Source organism: Mastigoproctus giganteus, chromosome 8 (genome assembly GCF_048544385.1).
Source record: "Mastigoproctus giganteus isolate SK-2022 chromosome 8, ASM4854438v1, whole genome shotgun sequence".
In the NCBI taxonomy this organism is placed as follows: domain Eukaryota; kingdom Metazoa; phylum Arthropoda; class Arachnida; order Uropygi; family Thelyphonidae; genus Mastigoproctus; species Mastigoproctus giganteus.
In genome coordinates, this window is record NC_143582.1 from 5273087 (window position 1) to 5287267 (window position 14181).

A 14181-nucleotide genomic window follows, 5' to 3' on the forward strand; every position below is an offset into this window, starting at 1 on the left:
CGTGTTTACACTACACGAATTCGATCATACACGATTTATAAATAGGGGAACGATATCTTATATAACACGAACCGAATTCGCTTATGCACAATTAGCCTTTGTGTTTACAAGAAATGGCAGTCGAACGCAGAGTCACCCCAACCGAACGCAACCCGATAGGAATGAAGAGAAGATTTTAAAAATGTATTTATGGTTTTTTATATCAGTGAAGGGGAAACACATTTCACCATAATAACGTAAAAACCAACAATTCCAGCTATCGGTATAACCGCAAATGCAATTAGATCGAGTTTACTACCAGTTTATAACAGATTCCACTAGCAGGAACGCAACTGGAAATTGTTTTTATTGTTTTATGGTAGTAAATTTTACTAAAGCCCTAGAATGTGCTTTAGTAAAATGTGAGGTGTTAATAGTGTATCTCTGCCTTTATGGTGTTGTTTATTCAGTTGCTACACGCGCGCAGCTTTGTTTATGTGTATCAAGCGTGCCTCCTCGTTTTGTAATAGTGCGAGCGATGAATCTGATTTCCGTGAAATTCTCAAAAGGAGGCAAAAGCAAGTGTCATTGGAAAGATTCCTTGTTAAAGTCACACAAAAAGAAAAAAATCAACAGATAGCAGTGATTCCGTTAGAGACAGTGAAAGTCGTCCTACCCAATAATTAATAAATTCGATTGCTTTATGTATATTAAATTTAAATATTAAAAATACAAAAAGGTATGTATTTTGTATTAATCATTTTTACAGTATATGAATATTTTTGAGTTTTGGAACAAATCATCTGGGTTTCCATTATTTCTTATGGGGAAATTCGCTTTGATATACGAGTGCTTTGGATTACGAGCACGTTCCCGGAACGAATTATGCTCGCAAACCAAGGTACCACCGTATTATGTAGAATATCAGGAAATAAAGTAAACCCTCATTAAACTGGACTAATGAGGGCTGAGAGGTGTCCGTTTTAATGAACGTCCAGATTATATGAAATATGCTTTGTAATGTCTAGTGTAACAAAGTTATACACCTGGTTTAATTGATAACCCTCCTTTTGAATAAAATCATTCAGTTGTTTCCCTCAACAGCTTCAAAATTCAGCACTAAGAATTTCCCCACACATTTTCTTGTTTGAAATATATGCCGTCTTCTAAATCTAAAAAGCCAACCTGAGCTCACTTTAAATTGTTCAATTCCTAACTGGAATTGGCCAGTCTCTTCACCGCTGTTTGAATTTGTACTCCTCGCACAGCCAAACCAGACGAACGAATTTGGGAAAACCATTTGTACACAGCATCATCTAGTGCTTTATCAGTAGGCATCCGCATTCGTTTAACTTTACTTTTTTTCTTTCTCCACATTAAACTGCAGAACAAAATTACAAATTTAACTTTTTTCTTTTTAATGCCCGACACGGTTTGTTTTGCAATGCTGTACTCAAGACAGTGGCCATTGCACAAAACAGAAGGAACTGGAAAGTTGTTGGAGAGGCCTTCATCCTGCAGTGAATTGAAAATGGCTGATGATGACTCAAGACAGATGCTGGACACTGAAGTTCCTTTTTAAAGTTTTTCTATCGCCGATAGTTTATCGTGAAGAGAAAGCGTTTTATGCTTACGCTTCTGTCCTACTCTAGGCTTACTTAAAGGACATTGTTTAACTTAAAGACATTGTGTAACTGCACAGCACAAATGACAAAAGATAGAAGCGCATAACTGTGGAGAAAACGACAAACAACTGTCTGAACCGCAGCCGGGAACCAGGTTGTTTGTGCAGCGTGAGTCATCATGGCCCAATGACCTCGGACACAATACATATGACCTTTGAGCCCGATCGTCGTTTGATTTTTACACTTTTAAATTTTTTTAGAGCTGTCCGGATTAAGCGACGACCAGATTACCAGGGTCCAGATTAATGAGGGTTTACTGTACTAGACTGTAGTAAACAATACCGGCTAGACCTTATAACATTATGTGTAATTAACAACTATATACCTATGGGCGATAGCATCTACGTGCAAAGTAGAGGTGTGGTAATGGGAGTGAGTAGCTCTTGTTCCATTGCCAACCTATACTTGCACTACTATGAAAGCAGAATAAAAGATAATATAATATTCTACAGATATATATAGATGATATTCTGGTTGCCGATTACAACAAATTCGATGACTTGGCATTGGAAATATATCCTTCAGATCTGACCATTGAACACACTAATCCCACTTACAGGCCATCTACCTGGATAGTGAGGTTATAATTAAAGAAAATAAAGTCTGCACATGGCACTTTGACAGAAGAGACCACTTTAACTTTTGAACCATTAAACTAACAAACTGGGACACAAATTTAGCAAAGCAAGTATATTGAAACATTATTAGAAACTAAACCAACAGAATAATACGAATTTGTAATAACCAGGGATATATACTGGAGGCATTAATAAAACTAAAAGACAATTTAATGAAAATAAAATTCCAATTAATTTTATCAGATTCCATATAAATGCAGCCATCCAAGCCAATATAAACCAACATCACACTGGCATCAATCCAAATAGGTTCAAAGAGCAACTATTTTGGGCCCCTATTAGACCCCTGAGTTTATCGTGCTCAGAAAAGGCTTATTGTCTGACCGCACTTTAACCCGGATGTCCAAATTCAAGCCCTAAAAAGAAAACAACAACAATAATATAGTTAACAGGCTGCTGACCCTGACTATCCCATAGAAAATTAAATGCTGGATATTATAATACAAATACATATCACTTCACTCAGCCTACAGATGACAATCAAAATAAATTCCTTGGCACCATAAGGATAGATATTACCACAGTGGGAGGATGTAAATATATATATAGTTATCCTACTGGGCATAATTGGCTGTTATGCTGTAGAAAGGTCATACCAGTCCTTGCCCAGTGGATAACATAGAATCAAAAAAAAAAAAAAAAAATAATAAATGTTATTAAATAAGTCCCTATATTCATTTACCCCCAATCTTAACATCTTTTACATATGTAATTCTTAATATTCTTATTCTCAATACCAGCAACCTTAATATGTAATTCTTAATACCAGCATACAATAAATAGATCGATTAATTAATTAAAGTATAATTATGTGTACTGACAAACATGCTAAATTAGACCAGAGGGCATGCACAACCATCTATAAATTCGGAATTTTGAGCTGCCTCATGGCTTTTTGTACTGACCACAGTCCACAACGGTTACAGGTAAATGCCTATCATATTTTATATTGATGCATATGCGTTGGGCTTTGGGTCCCAATCCCAGTTTACTGTTAACACAAAATAATTTGGATTTCAGAAATTAAAATATACTTATAATACTTTATCATATTAAGTGTTTATACCTAAAAATAAACACTTAATATGATAGAGATCTAGCAAAACTGTTATTGGGACTACAGAACCTGGTATGCATGAGACATTCTTTTAATATTGGCTATCTTTCTGCTCAAAGATAGCCAATATTCTATCTTTGAGCAGAAAGCCCCTGAGGAAGTAGCGGAGAGATGACAATGTGAAAGAATTTAATTTGTTCCTTAATTTTTCCTTAATCTTTTTCCTTAATTTCTCCTAACTTTACCTTATTATTATTTCCACTCACCTATTATTGTCTTATAATAATTCTTTTAGCAATTTAAATTTAAATTCAACATGTAACAATAGGCTAACCGACCACTGCTAGCATACCAATTGCTAAGCAGACGATCAGGCCTTAATGACTGAAATGCCTCCCGCCCTAAATAAAAACCATAAATCAAATAAAAAAAAAAATATATATATATACAGTAAACCCCCGCTATTCGTGGTATCTGTATTCGCGGTTTCGCGTATTCGCGATCGCCGATTTAATATAAAATGAAACCTAAAAAATGTGAATTTTAAAGCGCCGTGAATATTTTCCGCCATAAAAAAACATGGGCGTGGCTAAAATTATCTTTCCCGGTCAAAACAGCGCTCAGTGGGTGGGGGGAGAGGGGTGTCAAAATCGCAAGCGTGGATGTTTCTCGCTAATCCTTGTTCAATATGTGTTATGCGCTTGTTATGGAAGGTTTCGTCGTTTGCTTTTAATTTATATGCTTATAAATTGAATAAATTTATAAATTGATATGCTTACAAAAGTGATAAATCTACCGTTTTGCAGTGTAAAACAGACTTTTTCGAGTGTGTTAACAGAAGAAAGTGACTTGATTGTGGACAAGTTCTTTCTAACCCCTACAAAAATATGACTACGAATAACAAGAGAAATGTGAAAATATCAAAGAAGGTGACGACATTAGCGAATAAAATTGAGTTATTAGATAAAATTTCTAATGGTGAAAGTGTCTCCTCAGTGGCAAAACATTATAAAATCAATGAGTCAACGGTACGATCAATCAAAAAATCGGATGAAAAAATGGGCCGTAGTGTCCGTGAAAACGCGCTAATTGCTTCAAAAATTTGCTCTGTAACTTGTGATGTTAAATTAGAAAAAATGGAAAAAGCTTTAAATCTGTGAATAGAAGACCGAACTAAAAATAAAATTCCGTTAAATTCACTCATCATTCGTGAAAACGCAAAACTCCTTATCAACGCTTTAGCGAAACTGGTGATAACACTGGCGGGATAGGTTTTTTAGCTAGCAAAGACGCTGGTTTGAAAGATTTGTTTGAAATTTCTAATAAATATTACATTTAATATTAAATTGTTTCTTATTTTCATTTCGATGCCATATGCTTGCATTTCACTATGTACTGTCTATGTACATAGTCATATTATGAAGGTACATATAATACATACATAGACAACATTTTAGACTAGTTTTTCTTATATACTTTGGAGCGGAACCCCTTTATTACTATGGGAGCCATAACTCAGTATTCGCGTTTTCGGCATTCGCGGCATTTCTCAGGAACGTAGCGGGGGTTTACTGTAGTGCTATAATTGCTTTAATTGCATTGGGATATAAGTTTAGGGTTATATTTTTGTATTGAAATTAATCAAAATCATGATTCAGACCAGAGCAACAAAGGGCTCAAGCTAATGGGAGTGCTGTGGCTCAGGGAAAAACTGAGAGGGGTAGTTGTGCTCTGAATCACAACCTTTTGAAATGTACTGCTTGTTTGATGTTTGTGGAGCAATCAGGAACGGGCGTGATATTGCCAAGGGGAATGTCTTTGTGCGTGTGTGTGCGTGCGCGCGTGCGATGTAAGGAGTGTGTGGAAATGAGGTGCAAACTCAGTGTTGTTATGGGCCTATATGAGAGCTTGAAGGACAGGATAGATGCCTTCGAATGATTTGAATTGAGGGCCCATCAAGCTCTCAGCTGCCCACATCAGTGCCAGAGCTTGCACTTGAACATCATGGAACACAACGGCAACCCCCAAGCAGAATGAGCTCGTCCCACAGAAACTAGTTGTTGTCAGTGACTCTATTGGCAGGGAAAAGGGGAATATATTGTGCAAAAAGGATAGGTGGAACAGCACCAGGGTATGTCTGCCAGGAGCAAAACTTCATGATGTTGTAGAGCAGATATCATCTTTTCAGGGCACAAAAGGTGATATTCTTGCACATGTTGCCACTAATGATATTAAGAATAGGAGATCAGCGGAATTACTTAACAAGTACAGGTCAATGTTGAAAAAAAGCTGTGAGTTAGGGTTGAATTTGAAAGTGTCTGCAATTCTGCCCAGATACTATAGGAGGGATTATATGATGAGAGCCTTGTTGATCAATTTGGCCCTGGAGAGATTGTGCAAGGCTCAAGGGGTAGAATTTTTCTCAGCTTAGTCTGTGCTTATTAACAGGAGAGAATGCTTTTACAGGGATGGGATACACTTAAATAGAAAGGGTGCAAGAATATTTGCTGATGCTATCGAGGCAGTGTTAGGTGGGTCGGAAAACTGCTAGCTTGGGGGATACTCGGAGTAATAGATTAACAGTAGCCGCTGGCAGAAGTGAAAGTGATTCTTGCACTGCTTCTATTGGAATGAGCAGCAGCTTGGAAAACAAGGTGTGTGGGGATTTCCGAGACTACTGGGGGTCATTGCGGAATAAGAAAATACATGGTCTGTGTTAGGGTAGCTAAGAATAAAAACAGATGCATGTATACTTGCATGTACACCAATGCTAGGAGTATAGTAAATTTGATGAATTTGAGGTGTTGGTCAAAACAAAGGCAGATATTGTTGGGATATTATAGATGTGGTGTCACACAGATATAAGCAGTGCAGAATTGGAATTTGGGGAGTACAATGTGTACAGAAAGGAAAGACAGGACAAGAAGGGAAGAGGGGTTATGCTATTAGATAAGAAACACATAAAATCCAAGGAAGTAAGACAGTCAAGTCAGTTTGGTGTGACATAGCCACTTGGAAAGCAAAATTGAGAGTAGGAGTGGGTTATAGGTCTAATGACTCTGATGAGTATAATAAGCAACTGTACAGAGAAATAGAGTGGGCCAGTAAATCAGAGTGTCTTATAATGGGGAATTTTAATTTCCGAGATTGACTGGAATTTGTGGGTTGGTCACTCACACACTAGCAAGGCTTTTGTAGATTTATTGGATGATTGTTTTTCTACAGCAGCTTGACCGGGAGGTAAACAGAGAGAGTAATACACTTGATGTGATTATCAGTAGTGATTCTTCATGCATTAAGAATCTGCAGATAAAGGAACCACTAGGTGGCAGTGATAACAGTGTGCTAAAATGGGATTTACCATCAGGGTAGAGGGAAGGGTTTATACTTCGTAAAGGTTACTACGGTGGTCTGAGACAATATTTGAATTCTATGTGGTGGGATCAACTGATGATGTTATCAACAGCAAATTCAAAATGGAAGCATTTAAAGAATTAATCTTGGAAGTTACTACTCTTTTCATACCAACTAAGAAATATTGTTCAATGTATAGGCCTAAATGGATGTCAGATGAACTAATTAGACGTGGCAGAGAAGAAAAATGCATGGGATACATAAAATTTACAGATCATACGGAAGCCTATCATAGATATAAGCTGGTCTGTAACCAAGTCAAAAAGGAGGCTAAGCAGGCAAAGGCAGATTATGAGAAATCTTTAACAAAGGATGCAAAGAAAAACAGCAAAGAGTTCTTCACTTATGGAAACTCTAGAAGGAAGGGGATGAATTAGTTTGGTCTACTTGATATCGATGGTTCTACTGTTGATGATCCTGCTCGGGTAGCTAACAAATTAAATGAATATTTTGCATCTACCTTCATACATGAAGAGTTATTCGGGGAGGGGAATACCAGAGGTGAATTAAACTGTGGCAGTGAGCTAGATGATTTTGTAGTAACTGAGAGCAAAGTGGAGGAGAGATTGTTGAAGATAACCATAAGAAAGATATCTTTGGTGAATGGAATCTATCCATTTATATTAGAGGCAACAAAGGAAGTAAGCAAACCCTTAGCAATAATTATGAGAGCTTCCTTGGACTCAAGGGAGGTACTCATGGACTGGAAATGTGCAAATGTGACCCCAGTTCACAAAGGAGTATCAAAGGGAGACACAGGTAATTACAGACCTGTTAGTTTAACTTCTGTTCCAGGGAAATTAATGGAACCACTGGTTAAAGAAGCATTGCAGGATCATCTAGACAAGACTTCAGTTATAGCTCGGACACAGCATGGGTTTGTTAATTGGAAGTCTTGTCTGACCAATTTGATTGAATACTACGATGTGGTTACCAAGGAACTGGATGCAAAGAATAATTTTGATATCATATATTTGGATCTTAGAAAGGCTTTTGATACTGTTGCACATGGAAGACTGCTGTACAAATTGGAGCAGTGTGGCATTGGAGGCCAATTGCTGCTATGGATAAAGGGATGAGTGAGTGGGAGAAGACAGAGAGTGGTAATCAATGGGCGCTGTGGACTGTTATTAGTGGAGTCTCCCAGGTTCAGTGTTAGGTCCATTGTTATTTTCTGTATTTATTAATGATATTGATGGTATATCAGGCTTAATGTCTAAGTTCACAGACTATATGAAGGTTAGCAGTGTTGTTAAGGACACTAATGACACTGAACATTGTTGTAACAGGATCTAGAAAAGTTGAGCAGATGGGCTGAAAAACATGGCAACTTAATATTTAACATTCACAAATGTAAAGTACTGTATATGGGAAGCAGTAACTCCAGTGTAAAGTATCAACTGTGTGGTACTACATTGACAGTGGTAGAGAGTGAAAAGGACCTGGGGTAATTGTGCAGGCAGATATGAAGTTCTCTGAGCAGTGCAGACAGTCTGCAAGAGTAGCTCATGGTGTCTTGTCAATGATATACAGGAATTTTTCTAGAGGGATAAGGAGGTGATTATCTCCTTGTATATGGCAATGGTCAGGCCACACGTAGAGTATTGTAAACAGGTCTGGAGGCCTCATTTTTGGAAGGATTTAGAGTTGCTGGAATGAGTACAGAGAAGGGCAACAAGATTAGTAAATGGAACAAAGGGCTGCTGTTATGGAGAAAGGCTTAAGTTTTGCACATTACAGTGTCTGGAGACTTGGCACCTGTGAGGTGATCTGATTGAGGTGTATAAGACCTTGAATGGTTTCAGCATGCTCAATGCTGATGGGATTCTTCCTCTTGCTCAGAATAATTGCCTGAGTTGGCATAAATTCAAATTGGGGAAAGACAGTTGTAGGATAGATGTGTGGAAGTTTGCCTTTAGCCAGCTGGTGGTTGATTGCTGGAAGAAACTCCCACCTGTCCTTGTAGAAGTTGATAGCTCAAATAGATTCATGGCAGAACTAGACAAAAATTTGTAGCAAGTGGATGCGTGTAAATGAGAAGGTTTTTTTTTTTTTTTTTTTTTTTGGCTGATGTTATATAAGCATGCTTTCTTGCATTATATGCCTTTACTAATGCTAAATAAGATTTTTTTTTTCTAAAAAATTAACTAATATATTAAATTTTGTGTTACAGAAAGAGTTAGAGGCTGAGAAGTTTAAATTAAAAGAATACTTTTCAAATAGTTCTGCAAGAGGGTTTCAGTTAACCTCATTCAGCTTTCAAGCTTGGTAAGTTAAGCTCTCTTTTTTATTACTGAATGTAAAGTGTAAAATTTGTAAGCTGCGGTACCAATATGGTAAACTGTTACGTTCTGTACTCGTTTTTATTTTTTAAAATTTTTATGTATGAATAATAATATGTTTTCTTATTAAAATGTATATATGTACTTTACCTTTGTTTTTGTAAAAAAAAAAACCTTGCAAGCCTTTTGATAAATTGTGAAGCATGGCTTCTCTGCCATTTGTTTTTTTATAGGAGAATGTGGGATTTACAAGCATGTAAAGGGCTGACTTACTGCTGCTCTATAGTGAATTTAGTGAATTTTCTCAGAACTAAAGTGTTGTCAAAAATGCAGTTTAATTGAATTTGACGAAAAGTCAAATTACAGTTATGTATTTTATACTGCACTCTTTTGAATCTGAAGGAAATATTTTGGATAGTACACACAAAAGGGAGAAGGAGTATGATATAGGCCTTACGACTCTGATAAGTACAATGAACAACTGTAAAGGGAAATAGAGTGGACCAGTAAATCAGATTGTCTTATAATGGGGAGTTTTAATTTCCCAGATAATGACTGGAACTTGTGGGTTGGTCACACACACTAGCAAGACTTTTGTGAATTTATTGGATGATTGTTTTCTACAGTGGCATGTTTGAGAGGCAACCAGAGGGAGTAATATTCTTGATCTGATTATCAGCAGTGATTCTTCATGCATTAAGAATCTTCAGATAAAGGAACCACTAGGTGGCAGTGATCACTGTGTACTCATGTGGGATTTACTTAAAAAATGTAACTACCATCAGGCACCTCCATAGCCAGGTGGGCAGGAGCAGCAGTGCATAGCACATGCTTCTTGATTAGACCGGGGTTCGAGCCTGTGACCACCAAATATGGAGGATGCGGAAAGGTCAGGGAATGACCACCGCATATCCCCCAGAGCAATATGGCCTTAGTTGCTAATGCTTCTCAAAACCAAATAACAACAACAACTACCATCAGGGGTAAAGGGAAGGGTTTATGCTTTCATAAATGTGACTACAGTGGTCTTGGAGATTTTTTTAAATTTTATACAGTGGGACCAACTGATGATGTTTCCAACAGTAAATCCTAAATGGGAATCATTCAAGGAATTAATCTTGGAAGCTACTTTTCATACCAACTGAGAAATACTGTTCAAGGTTTAATCTTAAATGGATATCAGATGACCTAATGAGATTCGTGGCAGAGAAGAAAAATGCATGGGACACATAAATTATCAGGAGACGCAGATGCCAATGGTAGATATAAGATAGTCTGTAATGAAGACACAAAGGACTTTAGGGAAGCAAAGGCAGATTACGAGAAATCTTTGGCAAACAATGCAAAGAAAAACAGTAAAGACTTCTTTACTTATGTAAACTCTGGAAGGAAGGGAATGAATCAGATTGGTCCACTTTACACAGACTGATTATTGATAAACCTGCTGAGGTAGCTGACAAACTGAATGAGTATTTTGTATCTACATTTACACATGAGGAGGTCTGTTGGGAAGTGGAGGCCAGAAGCTTATCAAACTCTGGCAGGAAGCTAAATGATTTTGTAATAACTGAGAGTAAAGTGGAGGAAAAACTTGAAATAGAACATAAGTAAAGCAACTGGGGTAGTAGTAGTAGCAGTGGCATTTGATGCAAGAAAGCAAATGTATGAGCTTATGCAGCATCAGCCAAAAAAAAAAAAAAAAAAAATCACACCATTCCCTCCAAATGCCTGTCCAGTTCCTACTTAAATTTATTTAACCTATCAACTTCCACAACAACAGATGGCAGTTTGTTCCAGCAATTAATGACCCACTGGCTAAAGACAAATTTCCGCACATCTATTCTACATCTGTCTTTTCTTAATTTGAATTTATGCCCCCTTAGGTTCGTAATCTGAACAAGTGGAAGGATCCCATCAGAATTCAGTGTGCTCAACCCATTCAAGGCCTTATACACCTCAATCAGATCACCGCGCAGGTGCCTAGTCTCCAGCCACTGCAATTTGCAGAACTTAAGCCTCTCTTGGTAAGAGGATCCCTTCATTCCCCTCACCAATCTTGTTGCCCTTCTCTGTACACGCTCAAGTAAATCTACATCCTTCCTAAAATGAGGCCTCCAGACCTGTACGCAGTACTCAAGGCGTGGCCTGACCATTGCCTTATACAGAGGGACAATCACCTCCTTCTCCCTGCTAGAAAAATTCCTATATATCATTGACAAAACCCCATGACCTGCCCTGTCAGCCTGTCTGCATTGCTCAGAAAACTTCATATCTGACTGCACAATTACTCCCAGGTGTTTTTCATTTTCTACCACCTTAAGTGTAGTACCACACAGTTGGTACATTTCTCTGGGGTTATTTCTACCCATATGCAGTACTTTGCATTTGTCAAGATTAAACTTCAGTTGCCACTTCTTAGCCCATCTGCCCAAATTATCTAGATCCTGTTGCAGTAGCACACTGCCATTACTGTCATTAACAACCCTGCCTACCTTTGTATCATCTGCAAACTTCGACATTAAGCCTGATATACCTTCTTCAATATCATTGATAAATATACAAAACAACAGTGGACCTAACACTGAACCCTGTGGGACTCCACTAATAACATTAGTCCAAGAAGAGCAGCACCCATTGATTACCACCCTCTGTCTTCTCCCACTTAACCATCCTTTTATCCATTGTAGCAACTTACCCTTAATACCATTCTGCTCCAATTTGTACAATAGTCTTCCATGCGCAACAGTGTCAAAAGCTTTCCTGAAATCCAAATATATGATATCAAAATTATTTTTTGCATCCAGTTCCTTTGTAACCACATCATAATATCCTATCAAATTTGTCAGACAAGACTTTCCCTTAACAAACCCATGCTGTGTCTGAATTATTGCTGCAGTCTTGTCTAGATGATCCTGCAATGCATCTTTAACCAGGGACTCCATTATTTTACTCGGAACAGAAGTTAAACTAACTGGTCTGTAATTACTCGTGTCACCCTTCGATCCCCCTTTGTGAATTGGGGATACATTTGCACATCTCCAACCCGTGGGAACCTCTCCCAAGTCCAAGGATGCTCTCATAATTATGGCTAAGGGTTTGCTTAATTGCTTTGCCGCCTCCTTTAATATAACTGGATAGATCCCATCCACCCCAGGTGCTTTTCTTATGTTTAACTTCAACAATTTCTCCTCCACTTTGCTTTCAGTTTTTACAAAATCATTAAGTATCCTGCTACAATTTGATAACCTTCTGCCATTTTCAAACCTTAATAATTCCTCATGTGTGAATGTAGATGCAAAATACTCATTCAGTTTGTTTGCTATCTGAGCAGGATCATCAACAGTCGAACCATCGATGTCAAGTGGACCAATCAGATTCATCCCCTTCCTTTTTTGAGTTTATATAAGTAAATAAATCCTTGCTGTCTTTCTTAGCATCTTTTGCCAAGGATTTCTCGTAATCTGCCTTCGCCTGCCTAACCTCCTTTGTCACCTGATTACAGACTAGCTTATATCTGCCATGGGCTTCTGAGTCGCTTGACAATTTATATGCATCCCATGCATTTTTCTTCTCTATTACGAGTCTCATTAGTTCATTAGATAACCATTTAGGCCTAAACCTTGAACAATATTTCTTAATAGGTATGAAACTTTTAGTAGCTTCCACGATTAATTCCTTGAATGCTTCCCACTTAGAATTTACTGTTGGTAACACGTCAGTTTATCCCACTGTACAGAATTTAAAATTCTGTACAGTGGATAGGATCTATCCAGTTATATTAAAGGAAGCAGCAGAGTAAGTAAACAAACCCTTAGCCATAATTATGAAAGCTTCCTTGGACTCAGGGGAGGTCCCAATGCACTAGGGATGCACAAATATATCCCTAATTCACAAAGGGGGATCAAAGAGTGACACAAATAATTACAGACCTGTTAGTTTAACTTCTGTTACAGGGAAAATAATGGAGTCACTGGTTAAGGAAGTGATGCAGGATCATCTAGACAAGACTGCAGTTATAGTTCAGATACAGCACGAGTTTGTCAAGGGGAAGTTTTCTCTGATCAATTTGATTGGCTACTATGACGTGGTCATAAAGGAAATGAATGCAAAAATAATTTAGATATCATACACGTGGATTTCAGGAAAGTTTTTGATATTGTTGCACATGGAAGACTACTGTACACATTGGAGTAGTATGGCATTAAGGGCAAGTTGCTACAATGGATAAAAGGATGGTTGAGTTGGAGAAGACAGAGTGTTTGCCTTTAGCCAGCGGGTAGTTGATTGTTGGAATGGACTTTCATCTGTTGTTGTGGAAGTTGATAGCTTAAATAAATTTAAGGCTGAACTAGACAAACGTTTGGAGTGACAGGATGTGTGAAATGGGAAGGTTTTTTTTTTTTTTTTTGGCTGATGCTCTATAAGCTTGCTTTCTTTCATCATATGTCTCAACTAATGCTAACGGATACTGTTCTTCATGGACTAATGTTATTAATGGAGTCCCCCAGGGTTCAGTGTTGGGTCCATTGTTGTTTTTTATATTTATCAATGATATTGAAGAAGGTATATCAGGGTTAATGTCTTAGTTTGCAGACGATATGAAGGTTGGCAGGGTTATTAAAGACAGTAATGATAGTAAGCTACTGCAACAGGATCTGGAAAAGTTGAGCAGATGGGCTGAGAAGTGGCAGTTGAAGTTTTAATATTGACAAATGTAGAGTACTGCATATGGGTAACAGTAACCCCAAAGTAATGTATCAACTGGGTGGTACTACGCTCAGGGTAGTGGAGAATGAAAGGACCCTGGGAGGTAATTGTGCAGTCAGATATGAAGTTTTCTGAGCAGTGCAGAGGCTGTAAGAGTAGCTCATGGTGTCTTGTCAATGATATACAGGAATTTTGCTAGCAGGGATAAGGGGTTAATTGTCTCTCTTATGTAAGGCAATGGTCCGGCCACACCTTGAGTACTGTGTACAGGTCTGGAGGCCTCATTTTAGGAAAGATGTAGAGCTGCTGGAATGAGTACAGAGAAGGGCAACGAGATTAGTGAGTGCAACAGAGGGTTGGGGTTGCCAAGAGAGGCTTAAGTTCTGCAAATTGCAGAAATTGCAGCTTCTGTAGACTAG

General features: G+C 37.9%; 1 protein-coding gene across 1 annotated transcript in view; it reads left to right on the top strand.

The window, feature by feature from the left end:
- The window catches only part of LOC150081220 (tRNA (uracil-5-)-methyltransferase homolog B-like), a 110433-nt gene that overhangs the window by 51759 nt on the left and 44493 nt on the right, over positions 1–14181 (top strand). The window contains exon 7 of the mRNA XM_090379430.1: positions 8947–9041. Coding sequence (XP_090235556.1) covers positions 8947–9041 — 95 coding nt within the window. The remainder of the gene's footprint in view (positions 1–8946; positions 9042–14181) is intronic.